The following is a 25482-nucleotide window of genomic DNA, read 5'->3' on the forward strand; positions in this document are numbered from 1 at the left end:
TGGAGATGGGGACAAGTCGGAGGTGAAGGACTCTGCTGCAGGTATAGTTCGCAGGTGCAAGCCTATCGAATTGAAGATGTTCTCAATCAAACTTTTTTTAAATGTAAAGATATCTAGGGAAAGGCTCATTTTTGGTTCTTGTTTGTTTGCAGAAACAATAGTAGATTCATAACTATTGAAGAAAAGAAGTCTAAAAGCTACAAACACTTAGCATCAGCAAGGATTGTACTCTAAGAGAAGTGTGGAGAAAGATAATTCTTACTTCCAACACTCTTTACTTATAGGTGGTGGTTTGCTCACCAACAAAGCAACTTCCATCCATTTGATATTACATCCGTTTCTACCTCATCTTACTAAAGCCTCGGTACCACCACAATAACTTACTTCACCTCTTTGCTACCTTTTTACTATTAGCAAAATACCATGCTTAAACTTTATGTGGTTGTAACTAAGCAAGTACTTGCTGTTCTTCAACAATAACGATTGCTGAGCTTTGGTCGCTAGTAATAGCAACGAGAATATTATGTTAAATCTTGAAGTTCAATATTTTGGTTTTTACCTCTATTATTCAATGAAGTGCTAAGTTCATGTTGTTGCAATACTAGGGCCATCATTTGGCTAATCAAATAACCTCCAAATGTGCTGTGCAGCAAGTGTTGTACGAGGGCCTAGTGTTATGCGTATTTCTGTGGTGTAAAGATCTTTGTTGAACTTACTGATCTTTCATGAACATATCCAAACAAAGGAATTGTTGAAAGAGCTCCTGCCATAAGTTGTACTCGAAGCAGATGAATTGGACAACAAACCTCTGGAGATATAGATGGTTGAGACGATATTGCTATTTTTACCATAGACATTCATATATTTTATTTCTTCATTCTCTTACTATGGCAATTTTTTAGTACACTAAGGTAATTAGCTCTTCAAAGTTTTCATGTGTTCAGTTGCTTCTCTTGTTCAAACACCTTTTCAGTAGCAATTAGATAAATTGTGCCATTCATATTCAAGATGGATATTGTTTCTTATGATTATTTTTTGCAGTTGAGTGCCTCTTTCAAATTTGAGGTAAATGGAAAATGGGTCACCTCGACAAAAGAATCGAAATGCATACTTTCAGAAGGACCTGCCTTATTAGTCATCTTGTTTACTGGGTGTCTTGAATTTCTGCATGCATTGATGATGTACAGAATCGATACTCGTACATATAAAACTTGCCAAAATTAATTCCTTCAGAGATACCTATTGTAGTAGGTAGTTTGAGGGGTAAGAATCCTATTTTTGCACTCTTTAGTGCCACAATTAAAGAGCTCGTTCAAATATATCTATCTATCTATCTATCTATCTATATATATATATATAGTTCAGTACAGCTCCTCATAATTTGATCTTTTATATGTTGTTCCTAGTGAGGTTTCTATTCCACAGAACTCAAGAATGTATTTAGAGGTTGAACTTTGGATACTTCTTACAGTGAGTACTATCTATACATATAGAGTTGGTTGTAGGGGATTATATACATACAAATAGTTTATATATTTAGATAATATTGGGCCAATGAACCACTTATTCAATAGTTAGACAATTGATTGAATTCTTCTGTGAAACTCTTGTTTTGTTCATTTATTGGTTTGTGAATTTATATTTTATTGGTTCTTTGAAATGGCAACCATTTTTATCATAAAAAGGATTGTTTTTATAAACAAGAATTATCAATAGTTATGCAAATACAAGGTCAACAATTCTTAATCCAACCAAAAAAACAATGTACCTATTGCTTAGGAATAAACTTGGTTTGGAAGAAGGTCCAAAGTAAGCTACCATCTTGGTTATTTTAGCTAAGCATGAAAAATATCTTGTCATGTGGAATGACATAGTTTTGCAAGCCAAGCACTAATGCAAAGTCATCCTTCTACATCTAAATATTGAGCTAGTTAATTGGGTTATTTTATATTATGTATATCATATATTTTGTTAAAGTGATATTATCAATCAATAAATAAAAAATTAAGCTCAATTCTATTAAATCAACTTTTTTAATTTTTTAGTTAATTGGTCTTTTTTTTATTTTTAAAGAAATAATATGGTTTTATAAACATTTGAATAAAAAAAATAAGAAATAAAAAATAGTTTAGTTGATACAACAATTATTGAAGTTCTTTAATCTAATTTTGTAAAAAATCTTTTAAAAAATAAATTTTCAATACCTTTAATGTAAATAAGACTTAATTTTTTTGTTAAATATTGTTAGATCATATAATCAAAATAAATCAAATTAAAAAAATAAAAAATAAAAAAACTTGCATCATAGTGGCATTTTTAGTAAATTCCACCAATAAAGACATGCTCTCTTTGTTTTTTTATTGAGCATATTGCTAAGCTATATGCATTCTATATAAGATCGATAGTAAGATCAACTTTTATTATTGATACAATATAAAGGCTCAAGATGTTAAATTATTTTTTTGCGATGAAATTTGAATTATTTTTTAGAAGATACATAATATTAATTGACATATCTTCATATTTCATGATAATGCTTTTTTTGACATAATCAATGACTAGGAGTTTACTAATATTAAGATTGCAATATTTGCTTCCAAATAAAATATCAAAGATCTAGCTACTTGAGCCATTAATTATGTTGGAGCCAAAAATACTTATTAAGGTAATCAATGCAATTTAATAACTATTAATACTTTATCCAATTAATATTAAAGAATATTAATTATATAGAGGAAGCATCATATGTGCACTAATAATTTAATAATAATGAATTTTTGAATGAAGCTATATATAACACAAATAAGAATGTAATACCAGCATGTTTTTAGATCAAAGTATATGATCCACAAATACTATGGAGATTCTAGGATTTCTAAAAAATAGCAACAACTTTGTTTTTTGGTTGACTTTGGGCTTTGCTCTTGTAAATAGCTTAGTTATTTGTTTATGCAAATATGTATTTTTAGGGCATGAGAATTTTATTAATAATGTGATTATATATATATATATATATATATATAAATTGGTAGTTAGAGCATTCATAACTATAGTCTCATCTCCAAATAAAAATTACGAAAATTGGTCAATATTCTACACATTATTCAATAAGAAGGTTTATACTTTAATAATAGAGAATTAAAGTATTATTATAAAGTAGCATAGTATTATAAAGTAATAGAGAATTATATTGATTTCATATATATATATATATATATATATATATAAAACAAAGAGAGATAGAGTTTATATACATATACACACATACAGCAGCGGAATTGGAAGCAGTATTCATTGGGAAAAGGTAAATAAGTAAGATTAGAGGTGCTTGTGCTTTTGTTATATGAGATCTCCAACTCAAGGTCTTCATCATGGGTCCTGCTTGTAGGAGAAGAGATTTTCACTTGTTCCTTATTCTTCTTCTAATTTGGGCATAAATGGAAAGTCAGAGCATTTGACCTCCTCAAAACAAATTATGCTTCTGGAAGCTCCCAAATCAACTGTAGTGTTACATGTTAAAGCTTACTATCCACATGTTCACTATCTTTTAGTGGTTTTATTAACAATGAAACAAACAATGGAGCTGTTCCACATCTCATAACATCTAATAGGAGACAATATGCAAGTATAGATAATCAGTTCAATACGTTCTGTAGTGCTTTTTGCAGAACACATTAAAACCCGTCTTTTATACTGGGGATTCTTTTGATACTGTTCTTGTATGTAAATGACTGTCAGTATGCAGTAACTAGTCACAACGTCATGTTTATCAGTCCAAGTAGAACAATGAGTCATATTTGACACCCAAACTCAAAAGCTCGTAGGTAGTGCAGCTAGATTCCACGAAAACATTAGAAAAATCTCAAAACTCACGGTTTTGGAAGAACAGAGAAACAAGGATTTGGAAAGGAAATAAGTTGTGGGTTAGTTCATGAACAGAAGGGGGCCAGATTTGGGTTAGGTCCGAAGCAACCTTGGGATGGTGATACGTTTGGTTCTCAGCCTAGAATGCGGCGAGGTGGTCGGTCCATGGTGTGGAAATCAGCACAGGCAGTTGGCAGTGGGTAGCAGCACCTAAAGCTGTGCCCTAGAGGGGAAAAAACATCCATGACGACAGAGAGTGCAGTAGAGGGCTTTCAAACAAACAAGGAGAAGAAGAAGAGTGTTCTTCGTCGTTGTCGTCTCCTCTCCGTTGCAAATTCTTCTACTGTATGTATGACTCTGGCTCCCCCCTTCCCTATCAGAGCCAGTAGCTGGTGGTGCTGCCGCGTCTTTCTCGCCATGGCCCCTGCCTCTCCTGCCACCCCATGTATCCCTCTCCTTCTTGACTCACAACCATATTCTTCTTCTCATCTACGCTGGCTTCACTCCATCTTTTCTTACCTAGGACACCACGACTGCCATTTCTTTGTTTTCTCAAAACCCAGATGCTGTGTACATGCCTGAACATTGCACTTGCAGTGTTTTATTCTCCTGGTACCGCCTGCATTTTCTCACAAGTCGCGCTTCATGTCTCTGTTTCTTTCATCCTACACGCGCCGTCCCCCAACCCCCCCTGCCTCTCTCTAATTAGTCAAACCTCATTCTGCATTTTGTTAAGGTGTATAGTGTTGCTTTGGGTGAACTGTGGCTGCGAGGTGCATTCTTCGCCGAACGGTTCTGCACCTGGCGAGACATAAGCAATAACGCGGAAATTCATAATGGTTAGTTGAACTCTTCCCTCTCCTGCATTTCGAGGTTGTTGCTAGAATAGCTGGCAATGCTCATGTAGTTTGCCTTGTTTGCCGCTTAGTTTGACTTAACTCAGCTGCATTTAACACGATGCAGTTTCCCGAATGCTGTGCGTGGATCCTTTGCAAACTTTGAGCATAACGTACAAGATAAGGAAGAGTGCGCAAGTCCCTAATTTCGAGTCTGCAAAGCTGGTCGCTGACGCTTCCATTGACAGGTCAAGATCAAGATTGTTGACAGAGTAGCATGATGGTAAAAGAAAAGGATGTTTGAATTGAAATGTAGTCCCGAATTCTACTCCAAGCCCTAGATCATGGTGTTACAACTTAGTTCGACAGTAGTGGAGTCATTTATTTTTCTCCGAGCTCTTCTTCCTTAGCTCCGAGTACAGAACATTTGAATTCGTCTGTGAAGGGATACAAGTTTCCAGTCTTTACGCAAATGCTCAATTAAATGACCTTTATTGAATTGGCTTGCTGTTGAATGGATGTACTCAGAATAATTTCATTGGCGAGTCTCTGCCGACGAGTGGCGATGGTCGCATGCATTTATGAACATGATCATGAGATGCCCGTAGCACTATTTTTGCACGTGTGGTGATTGAAGGCAAGCTCATTTAGTGAGGTGGGAAATGAAGGGGATGAAGGGTTGGCGATCTGGGCTTAGGAGGCCTCAGATGTCCACTCTGCTTCTTCTCTGTAAGCTTTATTCAATTTGTGAACCCTTGAATGAACACATCCTATTTGAGCTCAAATATATAGGATATGTTTTCAAATGATCCCTCTCAAAACCCATATGCATGCTGTTTGCAATTCGTCACATTTTTTTGCACCAGTTAATAAAATCCTTACCTTGGTAAATCTTGAAACTCATTACATCGAAATTTTATTCTGCTAAGCCACCAATTAAGTTCGTTGAAGCTTATCTCCATTTCATTGTGCGTACTTGAGTTTGCTCTTTCTTCATCATCTTCCTCTTCCTATTCTTAAACTTATTTAATTTAAATGATAAGTTTCAACAACGGTTTTCGGGCGTGTGGATCACGGAGTAACAGCATACGGATGAGCGAGATATCACATGCTTCATTCTCTTGAGTAGTCCAGCTAGTAATTGGGTCCAAGATTACACTGACGTTTTCTAAATGATCGGGATATTGCAGCGGATTCAATGTTTCAGGAAATTTACTTACACATTCGACGCTGCTTGCAGACGTGGGGCTACTATGTCAGTTGCGAGGCACATTCTCTATAGGTCATCAACATGGCAACCCAATCGAGGTCGGCCAGCAACTCATTCAGGATTCGTCTCCCACTCCCTCAAAGTTGCCTACTCCCTCTCCTCCAACTTTCGACACTCCAACACCTTTTCCAACTGCGTCACCTCCCGTACAAGCTTCGTCAGGAATTTTTCCATTCATGGCTCCCCCTCCACTGGAGATTCCAGTCATTACCAATCCATCTACGCCTGAACTATCAGGTAAAACAATTATCTGGATTATTAACTACTTTAGCTGCTGCCCTGAGTCGTGAACACAAGTGATGCTCAGTGTTGGAATCGAATAGTTCTTGCCCAAAACGTGTTGAGCATCAGAATCTCAATCCCAGTGCTTTTTGGATTTGTCCCACAGGTTTCTGTCCTTTTGATTTTTCAACGTTAGAAGGGACTCTTATTCGAACTGCTGGAGATTGTCCAGCCCCTCTAGCACTCTACGTTGGAAGTGTCATCTGTTGCCCACAACTTGAGAGCCTTTTTCAAGTCTCTTTGGGTCAATACAGCCTAGACTCGGGCAATCTTGGGCTGAACGTTACAGAAGCTGAATACTGCTTTTCGGACACCCAAAATCTTATGGCTAGTTTGGGAGCCAACACATCCTTAGGGGATCTTTGTGCTGCTCAACCTGCCAATCTTACCAGTGGTTTATGTCCAGTTACCAAGGTTAGCCAACTGGAAGAGATGATAAATACTACTAAGTTATTGGATGCATGCCATTCGGTGGACCCTTTAAAGGAGTGCACCGAAGAACCTACTTGTCAATCTCAGGTCATGGACGTAGCCACTCAAATGGCTGGGCAGCTTGTGGGTGATCCAGGTCAATTGAATGGCAGTGCTGTACCACCAGGTTCTGACCTCTGCTTCCCTGTGCGATTGTTCCTTGCTCCAGCATGTCAACACCTGCGTTGCATTTTTGCAAGTTTAAATGTTAATTTTGAGAGACTTATTGTTGAAATTGAACGTATGTGGGTTGGGTTCATGGCAGCTCTGTCTAGAGTTTCTTTACTTCGAGTCCTTGAACTACCTCAGCCATAATTTCCTTCTTCCCCCAACCAATTACACTGAGAACGTGTTTTGCTTAAAATCTAGGTGGTTCCCAAGTTGTATACCCATAACGTAGGTTTTTGGGGATCAGCATAGAATACAGAGCTACATTCGCGCATCTTCTCTTTTTTTGTGTTGTCCACGTATTTGTGTCAACCCTTAAAATCTCGTGAATTGTACCCCTCAATATTTGCGTATATATCACCTTCAGTCTTTTCAAGTATTTCACAATGACATTGTCGTTGAATTAGTGTACTCCTATTGAATCCACTTGAAATTATGTAAACGTCAGGTGAACAGCAGGTGGTGGTTGATTGCAAAAACATGGTCCTTGCATGGTTGGCAAGTAAGCTGGGTCCAGATGCAGCGAACACCATGCTGCGTAACCTCATCAGCTGCCGTGTCAACAAAGGTGAGGAATGATGTTTCGTAATGGCTATACCCTTTATGTACTCTGTTGCTGACGTGATAATTGTCTGCTGAATTTTTCATGTGAATGTTCATCGAGGTTGTATGTTTCAAAGGAGGGCTTGACAACTGAAGCACCAAGTGTCACACTTTTCTGTTTCAGGAAATCATCTTTTAATTTGCTTGCAGGAACATATCCGGACAGAATGGACAAGCAGCCGTTCATTTGGAAATACTCCAATTTGAAGTTAAAACTAGATATAATTAGCTCACCCTTAACAATTTAGTCGATTATTGATGTTATCAAACTGTCGTTTTCGTTCGCCACGTTCTCGAGATGAGAAAGTTGGCTCTCTAACACTGTAGTCGGCGTCGTGAGTTTCCAGGGTGGAATTCCAAACTCGTCGGTGTCTCTTCACTTGTAGCGATATACACTGAAAACTACTAGCATTCATGTGCAGAGTGTCCTCTGGAATTTAGAGATCCAATGCCTGTTGCCAAAGCATGTGGCTGCTCAAGTACGCCGTCCATTGCGACTTGTTGCAGAGCCATAGACGGATACTTGTTGGAGGTTCAGCAGCAGATGTTGATTACTAATTTGCAAGCGCTCCGCTGTGTGACATTCTTGGCTTCCATGCTTCAAAATATGTCTGTCTTTGCAGATATTTACTCCCTGTGTGGAATCGACCTTAAGGATTTCTCTCTTCAAGGTTGGTATAATGTTGATATGCTTTAATTTTGGTCTCGGGGATCGGATTGCTTTCTAAGAATCTGCAACAGTTTAAACAAGTGAGATGCACCCATAAGTATCGATCCATTTTAGTGTGGATCTGAATGAAATTTTTGCCGCAGCCGATTCCTTGACTATTACATGCTCTGATATCTATCTTCACACGCATCCTGCTTTCACAATCTTATCTGAAGATATCATTTTTTTCTGAAGCAGTTTTTATTGTTTCTTTTGTTTGTTTGTTTGTTTGTTATATTTTTATATTTTTTTCTCTCTCTCTTAGGTTTTACTTTCGTTGCTGATGGAAAAAGATGTTAATTTCCTACGATCGTTATGTGTTAATCGTAATAGAGAGCTGAGTTGTGACACAACATTGCATAGTTTCTTACGAGTTGCATCTCATGTTGGTATGTATCTATGGTTTGTCAAGCAGGAGTTGGTGGACAAGGTACAGCTTCAAGTTAACTTTGAGTTTCGATCCACTTATATAAGTTTAGATTAGGTAGTGCATTGCAAAATGCTTGCTTTCATAAAATACTACAGGCATATTCAACTTCTGCTCGTAGCTCTTTTTGTGCTAATTCTGTAATGTTAGGTATCCACAGTGTTGGAACATCCATTATACTCAGCAGTGGCGCATTTGGTTTTCCTTGAGAGAGGCAGTTAAAGTGTAAGTCACACATGCAGGTTGTTTACTTTCAAGTTTACCTTCCGACATTATGAGCAACGTTACAGGCATCGACTTTACCTGCGATTTAAACGATAATATAGCGGCTCCCTGGGTTCAAACTCTCAAGACTGATGCAGCATATTCTGTGTGTGGTCGACGTAAGGTTTCTCGTCCGTCGTGACCTAATTGAGTGGTTTGGATTGTTAAAGGTTGTTCTCATACAAGGAACAAGAGCTTAGATATCGAAACTTTGACAATTCTGGTTAGCTACTGTGGCAGCCAAACAGATTGATTTGACCCAATGTGTGAGAATGCGTAGTGCAGGAACTGATCAACTTGAATTCAACTATGTCAAGACTTCCTTATTTTTGTTTGAATTGGCTGCCTAGGACTTATTACCTGAGTCCCGGAGTACACTAGAGCAGTGCGCGTGATCAAGTCAAAAAGTTTCAAAATATTACTAAAGTTTAATAGGGACTCAAATCTCTCGAGTTGAACGTTGAAATGTTTGTGCAGCTCCGGTTGCTCTGCCAGCCATTCCAGAATCTTCAACGGCCTCTTGGTCAATCGGTGAGTCCTATTGATACGTGAGTGAGAATTGTGATTATTTTTGTGGAGCTTGAAGAGGCTTAAGCTGTCATGTTTGATCAGCTCTTAAATCCCTCACTCGGGAACTTGAAATGTTGAGACACACCTGTGGATGTGACTGCAGATTTTCGAAGAAGGAACTTTCTCATTATGGCGTTGTGTGTCGTATTTATCATATCCAAGCTGTAGGAGGAAAGCACAATCTAGTGCCTCTGAAATGTTGGAACCCTTGACCTTTCTTTGCTTCTTCCGCACATAAAATCCTGGGTGATAAACCAGATTTTGGTAGGTCATTCGCGTTTATGAAACCTCTAATATGACTCCCGCTTGTAGTTCCACTTTTTTCTGTTTTCAATATTGATGTAGACCTGCCACAATATTGTTCATATATCAGAGCTGCTTAATTTGTTTAGAGACAGATATGTACGCGATTGTCACCATGTATGTATTTAGCTCTTGAGGTAGTCATTTAGAACCTTCGTGAAGCAGCTTTTTTTGGTACTTAACAAGCTGATATTGAGTCGTAAGATACACACGCACTTCTTTAACGCATGGATGTTTCATTACAGCATATGGCATGACGCCAAGTACTTTAAGAACTCATTGTAAGAATCAAAGTCAGGATTAGAGGGGAAAAAATAAAAAGAATAAAAATAACAAACTGCTTTCGATAGAGGACTGAACCTGCTTCTGGTTCTAGATGAGGTCAGCAAATTCTTACTTATTCTTAAGGTAGTGAAAGATGTGAGATTCATTGATTAATTTGGCAATATTGTCAAGCTTGATCACGATGTCATAAATAAGTACTTTGTATACCTAAATACCTTGAAAATCTCCAAAAACATTGGATAATATTTGAGATTGAATTTCCAACAATCTTCTATCAAAATCTCCAAAAGTGATGGACAATGATTAAGTAGAGGTGGACCATCACCACTCATTATCTTTCTCTTTGCTTTGTTTAGATTTAAAGTTTAAAAAAGGAGTTTTTTAAATTTAAATTTTTAAAAAAGACTTCTTTTAATTTAAATTTTATAATATATCATACTCAATTTAACAAAACTCTAATCTTTGCAATAGAAATCACATTCAATTGCTATATGTATTGCAAAACTCTAATAGCTTGCTTGTGACATGAATTAAAACAATTAAGTTTTATTTTTATTTTTATTTTTTTAATTAATCTTAAAATAAACTAAAAGACAAGGTCATAGATTTATTGTTGAAAACTTCCACATTAGATTCATTAGAATATTTCATCACTTAAGCCGTATTATACAACAATCAGTTCTTTTGAAGATGCCAAGTATAAAGATTTAATTAAAAAATGACAATCTAAGTTATGACAAGAACTTGTAAATCTTTATATATCTATTCATTAAGTCCAAAGTATTTGTAGATCAATTCAACTCAATTCAAACAATCAATAAAAGATATAAATGGTAATTATTTTTGTAAAAATATATATTTATATTGTAGAGAATCATGTCATAAAATAAAATGGTTGTAGCATCAAATCTAATAGATTTAAGATATAGAGCACAAATTCAATTATAGATTTTTTTTTAAAAAATAAAGTTATTAATCCACAACCACTTCCAATTAAGAAGTTTTATATAAGAAACTTAGCCTTATAAAGTAGCATTTAGAAATTAAGAATCTAAAATTGTCTTTAACATCATTTAATATCTTTCATATCTATTAATAATAGATTTAAAAAGTTTAAATTATATAATTATGATATTTTTTAAAAAAAAATCTTAAAAAGTAAAAACTATTATAGATTAGACAACTCTAATAACTATACATGATTCATATTTTTTTTTAGTATTTTTAAAATATTATTAAATAATTATCAAGAATTTTTAAGAATTTATGAATTATTGTTCTATGTATATAATTAAATTCTAAAGATTTTTTTTTCGTAAAATTAAGATAAATAAAATGAGCATGAGAAGTTTTAAAGATAAATTTCACGTTAACTTATATTTTATGTTGGCTAAATTTTTCCAAGTCTTTTAATTGGAATAAATGCAATAATAACTTTGTATTTAATTTAGTTCTATAACGATTGAATATAGATGAATTTCATTCTATTTGTATATTTTATGTTTTTTTTTTTTTGTTTTGTTTATTTTTAAGAATTTTTCTTGTAGAATTAAGATAAAAAAATGAGCATTAGATAGTTTAAAAATAAATTTCACTTTAACTTCTAATTTATATTTCTTGGATTTTTCCAAGTCTTTTTTTATTAAAATAAATACATCAAACTTTGCATTAAATAGAAATCTATAATAATTGAATATAGATTTATTTCTTTCTATTTTTTTCATTCTAAAAACTTCTCAAGAATTAATTTTTATTATAAAAAATATAATTAAAAATTATAGTTTTCATGATTTTTTTTAATAATAGAATTATAATCTAAAAATAAATATTTTATTTAATTAATCATATAAATTATAAGTATTTTATATCAACATATATTTTAAACTATTATCAAGGTTTTTGGAGTATGTCTTTGTTATGATTTGTATTTAAATTATTTGTATTTTCTTTAAAAAGAATAAAGCATTTTAAATTCCTTGTCAAGATATTCTTATCTTGCATTAAAAAAAAAGAAGATGTTGCATATGATTCACAATAAAATATTCTCATTAAATCAAAGTAGCTACATCTTTAAGCCATTATTATAAGAATTTTAGATTTACAACTTTTCTTAATTAAATTTGTCCAATTTTTTATTTTTTATTTTATTTTTATTATTATTATTATTATTTTATCAAAAAATTAGCATTATAATGATTCTAAAAAATTTGATTTTAAAGAAAATTCTTTATTTTGAAAGAAGACTATATAATCCAAAGAATTAAGTACTATTATGTGCATTGCAAGTATAACATGACTTTCTAGCAATGTAATATTTACAATACAGTTTAATTTAAAAGCCTTTTTATAAAAATATTTGGTGGCATGAAATATAAAATAAAATAAAAAAATTTGTTTAATATTGTGATACTTATTTTTGAATCAAGACTCTATAATATCATTTCTTTAGACTTTGCAACTTCTATGTATTTTTGAAAACCTTCAATCATTTTTTTTAATGGACTTCATTACAAATTTTTAATTATCAAATTCTTACATCTTACTTTGTGATAATCAATCATCTATTTAAAATTATACAAAACTTGTTACAATTAAATAAACAATGTTATGTTGTGGTATGGCTTTAAAGTAAAAGACAAATGGAAGAATTTTATTATATAAGATCTTATAATAAAAAGTTATATTAAAAATATAAATAAAAGTTTAAAAGGTAATAAAATAATTTAGAATTAATGCTACTTTTTTTAAAAAAATATCTTCTACTTATATTATAGGATAAAAAATAACTCAAAATAAACTAATTTAACAAAAATAATATTATAGCATCTTAAGGTAAAAATAAAGAGTAATTTTTAATAAAAATTACCTAAAAAGTCTTAGATTGATGCTCAAAGAAGACTGATAATGAACCAAGGTGAAAATTAGTCCTTAAGGCACAAAACCATATACCAACAAATGTGGGATTTGTTTGTTGATTGAAAGCACTATCTAATAAAAAACTTTAAAAAGTTTATTTTAGCATTAGTTTTGAGGAATTAAGTGCTTATTGACTTTGTGATATTATTATATAATTTAGGTTTTCTTGACACACTCTTCTTTGTATTACATAAAAAAAAATTATTTTGATGAAGTGTGTAAGTTTTATAGCAAATTCATAAATAAAATTTTGTGGATTTGTGAAGACATATGTGGTGTATGTGTATTTTTAATTTGAACACAATTAGATGATACAATAAAAAATTAATTAAGATTTAAACAAATTAGGATCTCAAAAATTAGATCTTTTGGTTCTAAGAATTTTTTTGGTTAGAGTAGAATAATATTATTTGTGTTTATGGTTGAGTAATGTTTTAATATTCTTAAAATATTTGGATATAAGTTTGTAATTTACGAGAGAGATACTGAAGCTTGAAGTTTTACATTGATATTAGAAAGAGAGAACATCCAATGTTTTAGTGGATTAAAATCATTATCTCCCATTCTCTAACTTTGATCATTTTAAAATATTATTAAGATATTTTTTAAAATTCATAATTTTTAATCTAGAGAATTACTTAAGATTTTAAATGTATTGTTAAAATCAAAAGTATTACTAAAAGAAAGATATGTCAATTTAAATTTTCAAAAGGACAAAGCAAAACATAAATCATCAAAGTGAAGCACTGAATGGCCCTATATTTGAAATTTATAAAACCAATAGAATATTATAAGTCCACCATTCAATTTGTAGATCTCCAAAACAAAATAGCTCAAATTATAGATTTAAAAAGTCCATTTATTTATTAGAGAATATATAAATCTCATCTTCCAAATTCTAAATTCTAAATTTGAATTCTATCTTCTTAGAATTATTATTACTTTTGTGCTATTGTATGTTCAAAATATCCTATCTAGGCTTAATATTACATTTCTTATTCACATATAAGTGTATAATTGATTGATTTAAAACCTATTTTAAAATATATATTCTCAAATAATCATTGATTATTGCTTTGGATAATGATATCCAACTCTTTTCATCAATGACTTTCAAAAATGTAAGATTAGCCAATTCATTTGGAAATGATTTCAACGTCCCACATCCACTTCAATTTAAGGAAGTCAAAGATGTGAGGTTGTCCAATTCATTTGGCAATGATGTCAAGTTCGAGCACCTACTTAAATTTATGGAAGTCAAAGATGTGAGATTGCCTAATTCGTTTGGCAATGATATCAAGTCTGAGCACCCACTAATATTTAAGGAAGTCAAAGATGTGAAGTTGTCCAATTCATTTGGCAATGATGTCAACTTCCAACACTCACTTATATGAAAAGAAGTTAAAGATGTGAGGTTGCCCAATTCATTTGACAATAATGTCAAGTTCGAGCATCAACTTAAATTTAAGGAAGTCAAAGATGTGAGGTTGCCCAATTCATTTGGCAATGATATCAACTTCCAACATCCACTAATATTTAAAGAAGTCAAAGATGTGAGGTTGCCCAATTCATTTGGCAATGATGTCAACTTACAACACCCACTTAAATTTAAGGAAGTCAAAGCTATGAGATTACCCAATTCATTTGGCAATGATGTCAAGCTCGAGTGCCCACTTAAATTTAAGGAAATCAAAGATGTGAGTTTGTCCAATTCATTTGGCAATGATGTCAAATCTCAACACCCACTTAAACTTAAGGAAGTCAAAGATGCAAGGTTGACTAATTCTTTTGGCAATGATGTTAAGTTTCTCCATCCAACTAAATTTAAAGAGGTCAAAGATGCGAGGTTGCCCAATTCATTTGGCAATGATGTCAAGTTGCAGCACCCACTTAAATCTAAGGAAGTCAAAGATGCGAGGTTGTCCTATTCATTTGGTAATGATCTCAACCTCCAACAACCACTTAAACATAAGGAAGGTAAAGATGTGAGGTTGCTCAATTCAATTGGCAATGATGTCAAGCTTGGGCACCCAATAAAATTTAAAGAAGTCAAAGATGCAAGGTTGTCCAATTCATTTGGCAATGATGTTAAGTTTGAGCACCAACTAAAATTTAAGGAAGTCAAAGATGTGAGGTTGCCCAATTAATTTGGCAATGATGTCAAGTTCCAACAACCACTTAAATTTAAAGAAGTCAAAGCTGTGAGGTTGCCCAATCCATTTTGTAATAATGTCAAGCTCGATCACCCACTTAAACTTAAGGAAGTCAAAGATGTGAGTTTGCCCAATTCATTTGGCAATGATGTCAACTCCCAACACTCACTTATTTGTAGTAAAGTTAAAGATGTGAGGTTGCCCAATTCATTTGGCAATGATGTCAAGTTCGAGCACCCATTACATTTAATGAAGTCAAAGATGTGAGGTTGCCCAGTTCATTTGGCAATGATGTCAAGCTCGAGCACCCACTTAAATTTAAGGAAGTCAAAGCTATAAGGTTGACCCAATTCACTTGGCAATGATGTCAAGCTCGATCACCCATTTAAATTTAATGAAGTCAAAGATGTGAGGTTGCGCAATTCATTTGGCAATGATGTGAAGTTCGAGCATCCACTTAAATCTAAGAAAATCAAAGATGTGAGGTTGCCCAATTTATTTGGATATAATGTCAAGCTCGAGCACCCACTTAAATTTAAAGAAGTTAAAGATGTGAGGTTGTCCAATTCATTTGGCAATGATGTCAAGCTCAAGCACCCACTTAAATTTAAAGATGTGAAAGATGCAAGGTTGCCCAATTCATATGGCAATGATATCAAGTTCAAGCACCACCTTAAATTTAAGGAAGTCAAAGATCTGAGGTTGCCCAATTTATTTGGCAATGATGTCAACTTCCAACACCCACTTAAATCAAAGGAAGTCAAAGATGTGAGGTTGCTCAATTCATTTGGCAATGATGTCAACTTCCAACATTCACTTAAATCTAAGAAAATCAAAGATGTGAGGTTCTTTAATTCAATTGGCATTGATGTCAAGCTCGAGCACCCACTTAAATTTAAGGAAGTCAAAGCTATAAGGTTGACTCAATTCATTTGGCAATGATGTCAAGCTCGATCACTCATTTATATTTAATGAAGTCAAAGATGTGATGTTGTGTAATTCATTTGGCATTGATGTCAAATTTGAGCATCCACTTAAATCTAAGGAAATCAAAGATGTGAGGTTGCACAATTCATTTGGCAATGATGTCAAGTTCGAGCACTCACTTAAATTTAACAAAATCAAAGATGTGAGGTTGCCCAATTCATTTGGCAATGATGTCAACTCCCAACACTTACTTATATGTAAAGAAGTTAAAGATGTGAGGTTGCCCAATTCATTTGGCAATGATCTCAACCTCCAACACCCACTTAAATTTAAAGATGTCAAAGATGCAAGGTTACCCAATTCATTTGGCAATGATGTCAAGCTCGAGCACCTACTTAAATTTAAAGAAGTTAAAGATGTGAGGTTGACTAATACTTTTGGCAATGATGTTAAGTTTTTCCACCCATCTAAATTTAAAGAAGTCAAAGATGCAAGGTTGCCGAATTCATTTGGCAATGATGTCAAGTTCGAGCACCTTCTTAATTTTAAGGAAGTCAAAGATGTGAGGTTGCCCAATTCATTTGGCAATGATGTCAAGTTCGAGCACCCACTTAAATTTAAGGAAGTCAAAGATGTGAGGTTGCCCAATTCATTTGGCAATGATGTCAACTTCCAACAACCACTTAAACTTAAGGAAGGTAAAGATGTGAGGTTGCTCAATTCAATTGGCAATGATTTCAAGCTCGAGCACCTACTTAATTTTAAGGAAGTCAAAGATGCAAGGTTGCCCAATTCATTTGGCAATGATGTCAAGTTCGAGCACCTTTTTAAATTTAAGGAAGTCAAAGATGTGAGGTTACCCATTTCATTTGGCAATGATGTCAAGCTCGAGTTTCCACTTAAATTTAAGGAAGTCAAAGATGTGAGGTTGCCCAATTTATTTGGCAATGATGTCAACTTCGAACACCCACTAATTTCTAAAGAAGTCAAAGATGTGAGGTTGCCTAATTCATTTGGCAATAATGTTACCTCCCAAAACCCACTTAAATTTAAGGAAGTCAAAGATGTAAGGTTGACTAATTCTTTTGGCAATGAGGTTAACTTCCAACAATTAACTAAATTTAAAGAAGTCAAAGATACAAGGTTGCCCAATTCATTTGGCAATGATCTCAACTCATGACACTGACTTATGTGTAAAGAAGTCAAAGATGTGAGGTTGCCCAATTCATTTGGCAATGATCTCAACTCATGACACTCACTTATGTGTAAAGAAGTCAAAGATGTGAGGTTGCCCAATTCAATTGGCAATGATATCAACTTCCAACACGCACTTATATTCAAAGAAGTCAAAGATGTAAGGTTGCGCAATTCATTTGAGAATGATGTTAAGCTATAGTACCCATCTAAATTTAATGAAGTCAAAGATGTGACGTTACGCAATTTGTTTGGCAATGTTTTCAAATTCAAGCACCAACTTAAATCTAAAGAAGTCAAAGATGTGAGGTTGCCCAATTCATTTGGCAATGATGTCAAGTGCCGACATCCACTTAAATTTAAAGAAGTCAAAGATGTGAGGTTGCCCAATTCATTTGGCAATGATGTCAAGCTGGAGCATTCACTTAAAATTAAGGAAGTCAAAGATTTGAGGTTGCCCAATTCATTTGGCAATGATGTCAAGCTCGAGCATTCACTTAAAATTAAGGAAGTCAAAGATTTGAGGTTGCCCAATTCATTTGGCAATGATGTCAACCGCATACACTCACTTATATGTAATGAAGTTAAAGATGTAAGATTGCCCAATTCATTTGGCAATGATGTCAAGTTCGAGCTCCCATTTATATTTAATGAAGTCAAAGATGTGAGGTTGCCCAGTTCATTTGGTAATGATGTCAAGTTCGAGCACCCACTTAAATCTAACAAAATCAAAGATGTAAGTTTGCCCAATTCATTTGGCAATGATGTCAAGTTCGAGCACTCACTTAAATTTAAGGATGTCAAAGATACAAGGTGGCCCAATTCATTTGGCAATGATGTCAAGCTTGAGCACCAACTTAAATTAAAAGAAGTCAAAGATGTGAGTTTGCCCAATTCATTTGGCAATGATATCAACTTCCAACACTCACTGATATTAAAAGAAGTCAAAGATGCAAGGTTGCCCAATTCATTTGGCAATGATGTTAAGTTCGAGCACCAACTTAAATTTATGGAAGTCAAAGATGTGAGGTTGCCCAACTCATTTGGCAATGATGTTAAGCTCGAGCACCCATTTATATTTAATGAAGTCAAAGATGTGAAGTTGTCCAGTTCATTTGGCAATGATGTCAAGTTCGAACACCCACTTAAATCTAAGGAAATCAAAGATGTGAGGTTGCCCAATTCATTTGGCAATGATGTCAAGCTCGGGCAGCCACTTAAATTTAAAGATGTCAAAGATGCAAGGTTGTGCAATTCATTTAGCAATGATGTTAAGTTCGAGCACCCACTTAAATCTAAGGAAATCAAAGATGTGAGGTTGCCCAATTCATTTGGCAATGATGTCAAGCTCGAGCACTCATTTATATTTAATGAAGTCAAAGATGTGAGGTTGCCCAATTCATTTGGCAATGATGTCAAGCTCGAGCACCCATTTATATTTAATGAAGTCAAAGATGTGAGGTTGTCCAATTCATTTGGCAATGATGTCAAGTTCGAGCATCCACTTAAATCTAACGAAATCAAAGATGTGAGATTGTCCAATTCGTTTGGCAATGATGTCAAGTTCGAGCACCCACTTAAATTTAAAGATGTCAAAGATGCAAGGTTGTGCAATTCATTTGGCAATGATATCAAGTTCGAGCACCCACTTATATCTAAGGAAATCAAAGATGTGAGGTTGCCCAATTCATTTGGCAATGATGTCAAGCTTGAGCACCCACTTAAGTTTAAAGAAGTTATAAATGTGAGGTTGACTAATTCTTTTGGCAATGACGTCAACTTTGAGCACATAGTTATCTCACAAGTTGTCAAAGTTGAATAATTATCCAATTTATTTAACAATGATATCAAACTTGAAGATTCACTTATTTTCAAGGTTGTAAAAGACAAAAAATTAATTGATTTATTTGGCAATATTATCAAGCTTGAACATGATGTCATCAATAAATATTTTATACACCTTAAATCCTTGCATATCTCTATAAAGGTTGGACGATCTTTGGGATTAAATTTCCAACAGTCTTCTATCAATTTCTTCAAAATTGGTGGACAATGATGAGGTAGAGATGGGCACTCTCCACTCTTTATCTTTTTCTTGGCTTCACTATTAGATAGATCAAAGAAAGGGATTTTTCCAGTTAGTATTTGATAACACACCATACCAAAACTATACACATCACTTTTTGGTGGATACTTTCGTTTGTTTGCACTTGTAAGCATATGGTTTTCACTTCCTTGCTCATGGATTTTAATCACTTCTGGAGCCATGTATCTAGTAGTACCTATATTGAGTGTTTGAGTAGAACAACTACTTTTCTTGATTTTGGACATTCCAAAATCTGCCAATTTGGCATGTACATGACCAGTTTCCATATTTGTTATCTTCACCAAAACATTCTCTGGTTTCAAGTCCCTGTGCACAATATCTTTTGAGTGAAGACAAACCATACCTTCTGCAATTTGAAGAATAATGTCAACAACTACTATATTGGAAAATGGTATATTTAGATGAAGAGTTTCCAATCTATGCCATATTAGAGAAGTAAGATCTCCATCCATCAACTCCATGAAAATAGAGCACTGATGCTTGCTTGAAGTATAGTGAAGTATGGACATAATATTTGCATGAAACACCCCCAATACAATTGACACTTCTTGTTCAAAATATTTATTGTTTGATCCATAAAACACCTTCTTTGCAACTTCCATCTCTAACCAATTAACTTTATATACAGTTGCAGATGCACCTTTTCCTATTTGGTTGCATTGCTTCACCTTCTCCAATTCTCCCTTCAATGAATTTCGTGAAGATGCAATTGATGTGCTTTTAAGTCTTTCAAGCAAAATGTAAGCTAACTCTTCCTCCTCACCATTCAATGATTTCAATTCCAAATCCACTTTCTTTAGCAACGCCTCTTCATCTTGAAATGCTTTCTCTTGCACAATCTTGGCTTCAATACTATTGATTTCTTCAATTTTGTCAACAAGTTCTGTCCACGTTTTGCTTAGTGGTGCTCTAAATTCATAGTCAACAAATATAAGTCTACATAATTCCAAATTAAAGCCTAATGATGAAACCCGCTCTTGCACTTTTGTCAATATGATGGCAGCTTGGATCCATGCATTTTGACAACAATCTTGGATGAAACTTTCAATTTCTTTTGCCTTTGTAGCAAATAGCTCGAAATTTCCCACACAACTTGCCAAAGCTTCTTTAGGAATGTCTTTTCGATGGCATATGGCAAGAAAGAATAAACTAGCACTCTCAAAGGTGAGCTTGAGTTTACAAGCTAAATATTCACATTCATCTTTGTTGAACTTTGGCAAATTTGTTGCCTCTCTTTGAGAAGTTAACTCTTCGACTTTTTCCATGGACTTCATTGCAATTTCCAAATACAATTGCAATTCTGAATATATGCTTGATACAACTCCACCAAGAGTATGATCTGCACGTATTTCATAACCATGGACCAATATTAAATCATACGGTTGTCAATACAATCAAAAAGACATTGTAAAGACTAGCACAACATTACTTACAACTAGAGAAAAAACATGCCTGTAGTAAAATACACTATCTATATTGTAAAAAGAAGCACAATAATGAAACTAAGGTATTAAAACCATTTGAACTCGACATATTGATTTTGTAGTGGAAAGAGCATTACCCACACCATCAACATTTGGCAACATTGATTCTGAAGTATGAGTTGTAGAATCCAACCTAGCCATGATTCAAAGAAGAATTGGAAATAGTGCTTTAAGATGTTCAAATTTATTACTAGGAAATGGCCTTGTCACCTATAGAAGATGCAAGCATCAAATTTTAATATTAAACTTATGAGAAAATGCACACATCAAATATTAGTATTTGATTGATGAAAAACTAGATTAGATTCTTGGAAGATAAATATTACCACCCTAATGGTAGCTTATTCAACCATGCAATAATCCACCAAATTTTAATATCCAATGAATTGCAATTATTACCTACCCTTCTAACTCCCTCAATTTAGTCCAACTTAACACAAGCAACCAAAATAAAAAAAATCATACCTCCAATCATCACTCAATTTAGATATTCTCATCCATTGATAAGAATTCATCTTTATACAAAACTTCATCCATAAATGAGATGTCATCTAACAATAAGAATTCACCCATACCTGAGTATTCATTCAAGTTGTTCATCCACATGGCTAGATCAAATTCCTAACCTAACTTTATCCAACTCATTTAGTCATCCAATCCAACAATTCATCCAATCCGGAAGTCTCACCGCAATGTGGAAGTATCGAAAACGAGCCTGGAGTAGCTGCGATAGCAGTTGTGCAAGAAGAAATGGAATTGCTCGCCGACCCACTGGCGGCTCAAAGTCCTTCGATCTTCAGAACCCTTCACAGAAATGAAACTGGGTAGGCGAAGATGACTTGCAACAGAAACTCGGGATATGGAAAAGAGGGCTGCCGGATGATAATCGTATCACAATTGTTCCGAGTCCAAGAGTATCACAGGAAGCTATCCGAACTCCAGATGCTACCTGCTCACATGATATTCTTCAGCGAAGCCGACGGTTCTATTGAATACCAAGCTGCTTACATAAATTTTTCACTACGCTGTCAACTTCAATGCCTGCCTCACGAGGACCTTCCATACACCACAATTTTGTGTTTTAATGAACCATCTTACCTCATCAGCACTAACAAATCGGTACTACATTTCGAACACCCTTGCAACACTGAATTCTGAACAACGTTGCCTCTCTGCAATTGTCGGTAGGGACTCTAACCGTCGAGTTACTTTCTCAACTTTTCGCTGACTGTCACATCTCCAAATTTAAGCATCGATATCTGCTATCAAGACCCACATCACCAGCGAACTCGCGTCCGCCTACTAGTTGCACAACATCATTTCTCCCATTCAACAATACCTGCCAACCCCGCCAGTCCACCGACAGTGCCGACTAAAGGCGACGACGATGATCGGAAACTCAGCGATAGTCGAACAACACCGGACCCCAAAAATAGTCGGAGACGAACGAGCACAGCAACAAGAGCCGGATTAAGTCGACCACCAGCCAAAATTGACGGCACTGCACCGCAGGACTTAATCCTCCAGCATCCACGGCGACAAAAACGCGGGTCGGCAGATAGCAAATACCGCAATTTCCCCGACAGCTACCAACCACGACCTAAACGTCCACTACTCTCTTCACGAACTTGCAGCAGCAGCCATGACTTCAACCGCAACAGTAGCATCAATGGCCTTAGCCTACAACAAGTTGGTGGAGAACAGAACCGAAGAAGCTCGAGGCGAAAAAGATGAAGTCAGCAACAAGAAAGCGTCGACAATCCTCAATGCCACTGGACCACCAACCCGAAAAAAAGAAGCGCCACCAGAGAGCACCAAACGGAACAGAATCATGAGACACCGTCGAACACTAGATGCTTCCACCACAGTGCAACCAGCACCATCCAACGCCCCTTCACACACTGTGAAGAAGAACATGGGCCGAGCACCAGCTCGATGCACGACTACATCAAACAGCAACACGATTCGAATCAGAAGCTGGAAAAAGGGAGAAAAAAAAATACCCCAAAAGGGAACCCGTCGACACTCCAGTGGTAGGCGGCGGCGCAATAACAACAATAGAGCAACAAGGCGCCGTCGAAAACTACCACCTTATCATGAACACCCGTATCGCTCGCCCTCTAACCATAGACCAACGGAAGAAGTACGGAAACCAGATCACGTTGACAACAGGAGCTTCCGCAGCCACCAGCCTTGATCGCAGCACACTCCGAAGCAGGATCGCCACAGACAACAAAAAAGGTAGAACAGCCAGGAACGGCGTTGCAGAAGCGCCCTAAATGACGACCAGCCCCCCTCCACGGGAACAGTAACGCGAGCAAAAAGCCAGATCTCGCTCCAACTGCACGACTGCGAGGAGGAGAATGCAAAACCAGCGTCGCCACACTAGGAGCATTGACCACCGGAATGGCAACAGGAGAAACGTAGCAAAACCAAGATTGCAGCAACGCCGCTGCCGTCACCACAACACACCGCACCTGAACAGCACCAACCCTAGCACCCAAAGAAAGCGGAGCTCTCGAAAACAAAAACCCGGAGAAAACCAAGAGAGCCCATCCGGCAGCAGAATCCCCCCTCGACAACTTCTCTCCCCGAGGAATGTGGATCGGGACCCCGCATCGAAAGCACATTTCAATACAACAGCTCCCTCATCCTCCTCGGCTCCGGGATGAATTCGTCCTCGTTGTTCATCCCTACATGATGTTGATGTGCTCAGTCTTCTGCAACATACAATCTATGAATTCATTTCTATGAAGTGTCAAAGAAGATGATGAAAGCTGGCCTCGGCACAATGACTTAGAAAAATAGTTCCTAAATTCATTACAAAGCAAAATCAATTCCTTTACCCTTTCTAGACCAAGTAAGTTTCAAGCTGGGTTCTTTCCAGTAAGAACTTAGTAAGCTTTTATTCACACCATCTTTTGGATACATCTTAGGTGTATTTTTTTTGTTTTTGTTTTGTTGATTATGCCTGGTTAGGATTCAAGCTAGGATCCTTTGTGCGAACCTTTCAACGTTGGTGGCATTTGCAGTGATTGCAAGGATCAGAACGACTGAGAACCGAAGCAAACGAAACACCCAATTGGCAGAGCAAGCAGAGATAATGTTAATCAGATTCTCATTCCATTTCCATCATCCGGCCACTTCTTCTTTTCTTCCCTATCTTTTATTTATTTATTTTCTATTATTAATTAAATACATAACAAGTGAGAATCGTAAAATACCTAGAAAGAAAGAAATGAAAGAATCAATTTGCAAGTGCTATTATTATTATTATTATTATTATTACTAGTACAAAAGTTACTACTTCACTCCATAAGACAATATAAAAGGCTCTTATGAATATGATGTAATCAAGTTATTGTATTAATATACTTTATGTTTTTATTTTATCATTGTTAGTGTTCTTTCTCTTACATGGTATCATAGCACTAATAATCCTTCATTTCCTTTAGTGTAAGTACAAAATTCAATCCGCTATGACTTTTCATAATTCTTCTTGTGCTTTATTAATCCCCTCGTTTTATGGAATTAATTATTGCACTTGGAATATTAATTTGAATGCTCTCTTAAGTAGAGTAGAATTAAGGGGGAGTAGTTAATAGCTTTGAGGTTGCACCCAATACATCTAATTTAGTGCAACATGCTTGAAATTTGAAAGATGTCAAAGTCCATGCAAAAATACTTTTGCATCGTGGAGATAACAACTTATAACACTGTACAAACTACCTACATCAAAGGTAGTTTGGGATTACATAAAGAGTTTGGAATTATGTAAAGCATATACATCTGTGTTGCTGAGGTGAGTCTAGATAGACAGGTAACTTAGTTATTTGCTTCACCATATTTTCCTCTACTCAATGTAACTACACAAAGGGAGGCTGAAGTACATTGTCAAAGTTAGTCATATCTGCTTCTTATCATTTTTGCTTATGTTTTCAATAAAGTGATAGAAAAGGGCAAGTGTGACATTATAAAAAGTAGCTTATTATTTATGATTATCTTTCACATATAATAATAAAGAAGCACATTCAGTGATGCTTGTTGTTGTGGATGTATAGCCCCTTTCAAAAAAACAATATCAGAACTTGTATATCCAAGCTTGCAAAACCAATGATGAAAAACTTTCCTCAAAAGATTAAGCAAGAACAAATGGATTAAAAACATCTATAAAAATCTTTAAAAAGTTGTATAAGGTTTGTTACAGAAAGGATACCAAACATGAAAAATTAATTATTGTATCATATTTATTTATATATTTATTGTCTTGCTACAAGAATCTAATCTAATCTAATCTGATTGCTAATACTACTCAACCATCACAACCTCTTTTTATACTCGTGATAGTAAATAGGGTTCCAACATATCATATATTTTAATAAATTCTATAATATTTATTTCATAATTTTTTTTATAAATTTTATATAAAGCAAATATTATAAATTAAATATCTTAAGAGATTTTATACATGTTTTTTGTTTATTTTTTTATTAGATCTTATCTTGATGTTCTAATAATTAATATCAAAATATTGTTGTATTAATAATCAAGTCGCATTAAGTATTCTTAAGTTAGAGATTAAAATTAATGCCTTTATTACTTGAGTAAATAGAAGTAAGTAGAAGTAGGTAGAATATGGTGGATAGATA

The 25482-nt window shown here is 34.8% G+C and overlaps 3 protein-coding genes across 8 annotated transcripts; 1 reads left to right on the top strand and 2 right to left on the bottom strand.

The window, feature by feature from the left end:
- The first annotated feature begins 4136 nt into the window (after positions 1–4136).
- On the top strand, positions 4137–9991 carry LOC112290118 (putative GPI-anchored protein At1g61900). Of its 5 annotated transcripts, none has more exons than XM_090255126.1 (11): positions 4137–4703; positions 4828–4983; positions 5229–5429; positions 5941–6207; positions 6359–6850; positions 7340–7459; positions 7917–8165; positions 8619–8633; positions 8873–9013; positions 9372–9425; positions 9568–9991. In XM_090255126.1, exons 3-11 carry the CDS (start codon positions 5363–5365, stop codon positions 9630–9632), a joined length of 1470 nt encoding a protein of 489 aa, XP_090111252.1. In that variant the 5' UTR covers positions 4137–4703; positions 4828–4983; positions 5229–5362; the 3' UTR covers positions 9633–9991. The 5 variants fall into 5 exon arrangements, with proteins under 5 accessions (XP_090111252.1, XP_024391861.1, XP_024391859.1 ...); XM_024536091.3 differs by having other exon boundaries at positions 4166–4703; positions 4828–4948; XM_024536095.3 differs by having other exon boundaries at positions 4166–4703; positions 4828–4948; positions 8118–8165.
- Positions 9992–13760: 3769 nt separating this feature from the next.
- LOC112290499 (uncharacterized) lies at positions 13761–21658 on the bottom strand. Its single transcript, XM_024536787.3, has 3 exons — positions 21522–21658; positions 20911–21043; positions 13761–20688 (listed from the first exon to the last, which is right to left on the bottom strand). Exons 2-3 carry the CDS (start codon positions 20972–20974, stop codon positions 16076–16078), a joined length of 4677 nt encoding a protein of 1558 aa, XP_024392555.1. The 5' UTR covers positions 20975–21043; positions 21522–21658; the 3' UTR covers positions 13761–16075.
- On the bottom strand, positions 21307–23463 carry LOC141046104 (uncharacterized). 2 transcript variants are annotated; one of them, XR_016505944.1, is made up of 3 exons: positions 22924–23463; positions 22173–22776; positions 21307–21889 (listed from the first exon to the last, which is right to left on the bottom strand). XR_016505944.1 is itself a non-coding variant. In XM_073538231.2 (2 exons), the coding sequence occupies exon 1, from the start codon at positions 23461–23463 to the stop codon at positions 22954–22956; it is 510 nt and encodes a 169-aa protein (XP_073394332.1). In that variant the 3' UTR covers positions 21307–22776; positions 22924–22953. The 2 variants fall into 2 exon arrangements, 1 of the variants encoding a protein (XP_073394332.1); XM_073538231.2 differs by having other exon boundaries at positions 21307–22776.
- Between the last annotated feature and the right edge of the window lie 2019 nt (positions 23464–25482).

This window comes from Physcomitrium patens, chromosome 13, assembly GCF_059467195.1.
Source record: "Physcomitrium patens ecotype Gransden chromosome 13, ASM5946719v1, whole genome shotgun sequence".
NCBI lineage: Eukaryota > Viridiplantae > Streptophyta > Bryopsida > Funariales > Funariaceae > Physcomitrium > Physcomitrium patens.

Excerpts from the sequence above, each read along its gene's own strand:
- LOC112290499 (XM_024536787.3), bottom strand. The coding sequence starts at position 20,974 with ATGGCTAGGTTGGATTCTACAACTCATACTTCAGAATCAATGTTGCCA. Across the intron at positions 20,689-20,910 it reads GCCAAATGTTGATGGTGTGG|ATCATACTCTTGGTGGAGTT; the intron begins GTAATGCTCTTT and ends AAATACGTGCAG.
- LOC112290118 (XM_090255126.1), top strand. The coding sequence starts at position 5,363 with ATGAAGGGGATGAAGGGTTGGCGATCTGGGCTTAGGAGGCCTCAGATG. Across the intron at positions 6,208-6,358 it reads ATCTACGCCTGAACTATCAG|GTTTCTGTCCTTTTGATTTT; the intron begins GTAAAACAATTA and ends TTTGTCCCACAG. Across the intron at positions 7,460-7,916 it reads CAGCTGCCGTGTCAACAAAG|AGTGTCCTCTGGAATTTAGA; the intron begins GTGAGGAATGAT and ends ATTCATGTGCAG.
- LOC141046104 (XM_073538231.2), bottom strand. The coding sequence starts at position 23,463 with ATGTGCTTTCGATGCGGGGTCCCGATCCACATTCCTCGGGGAGAGAAG.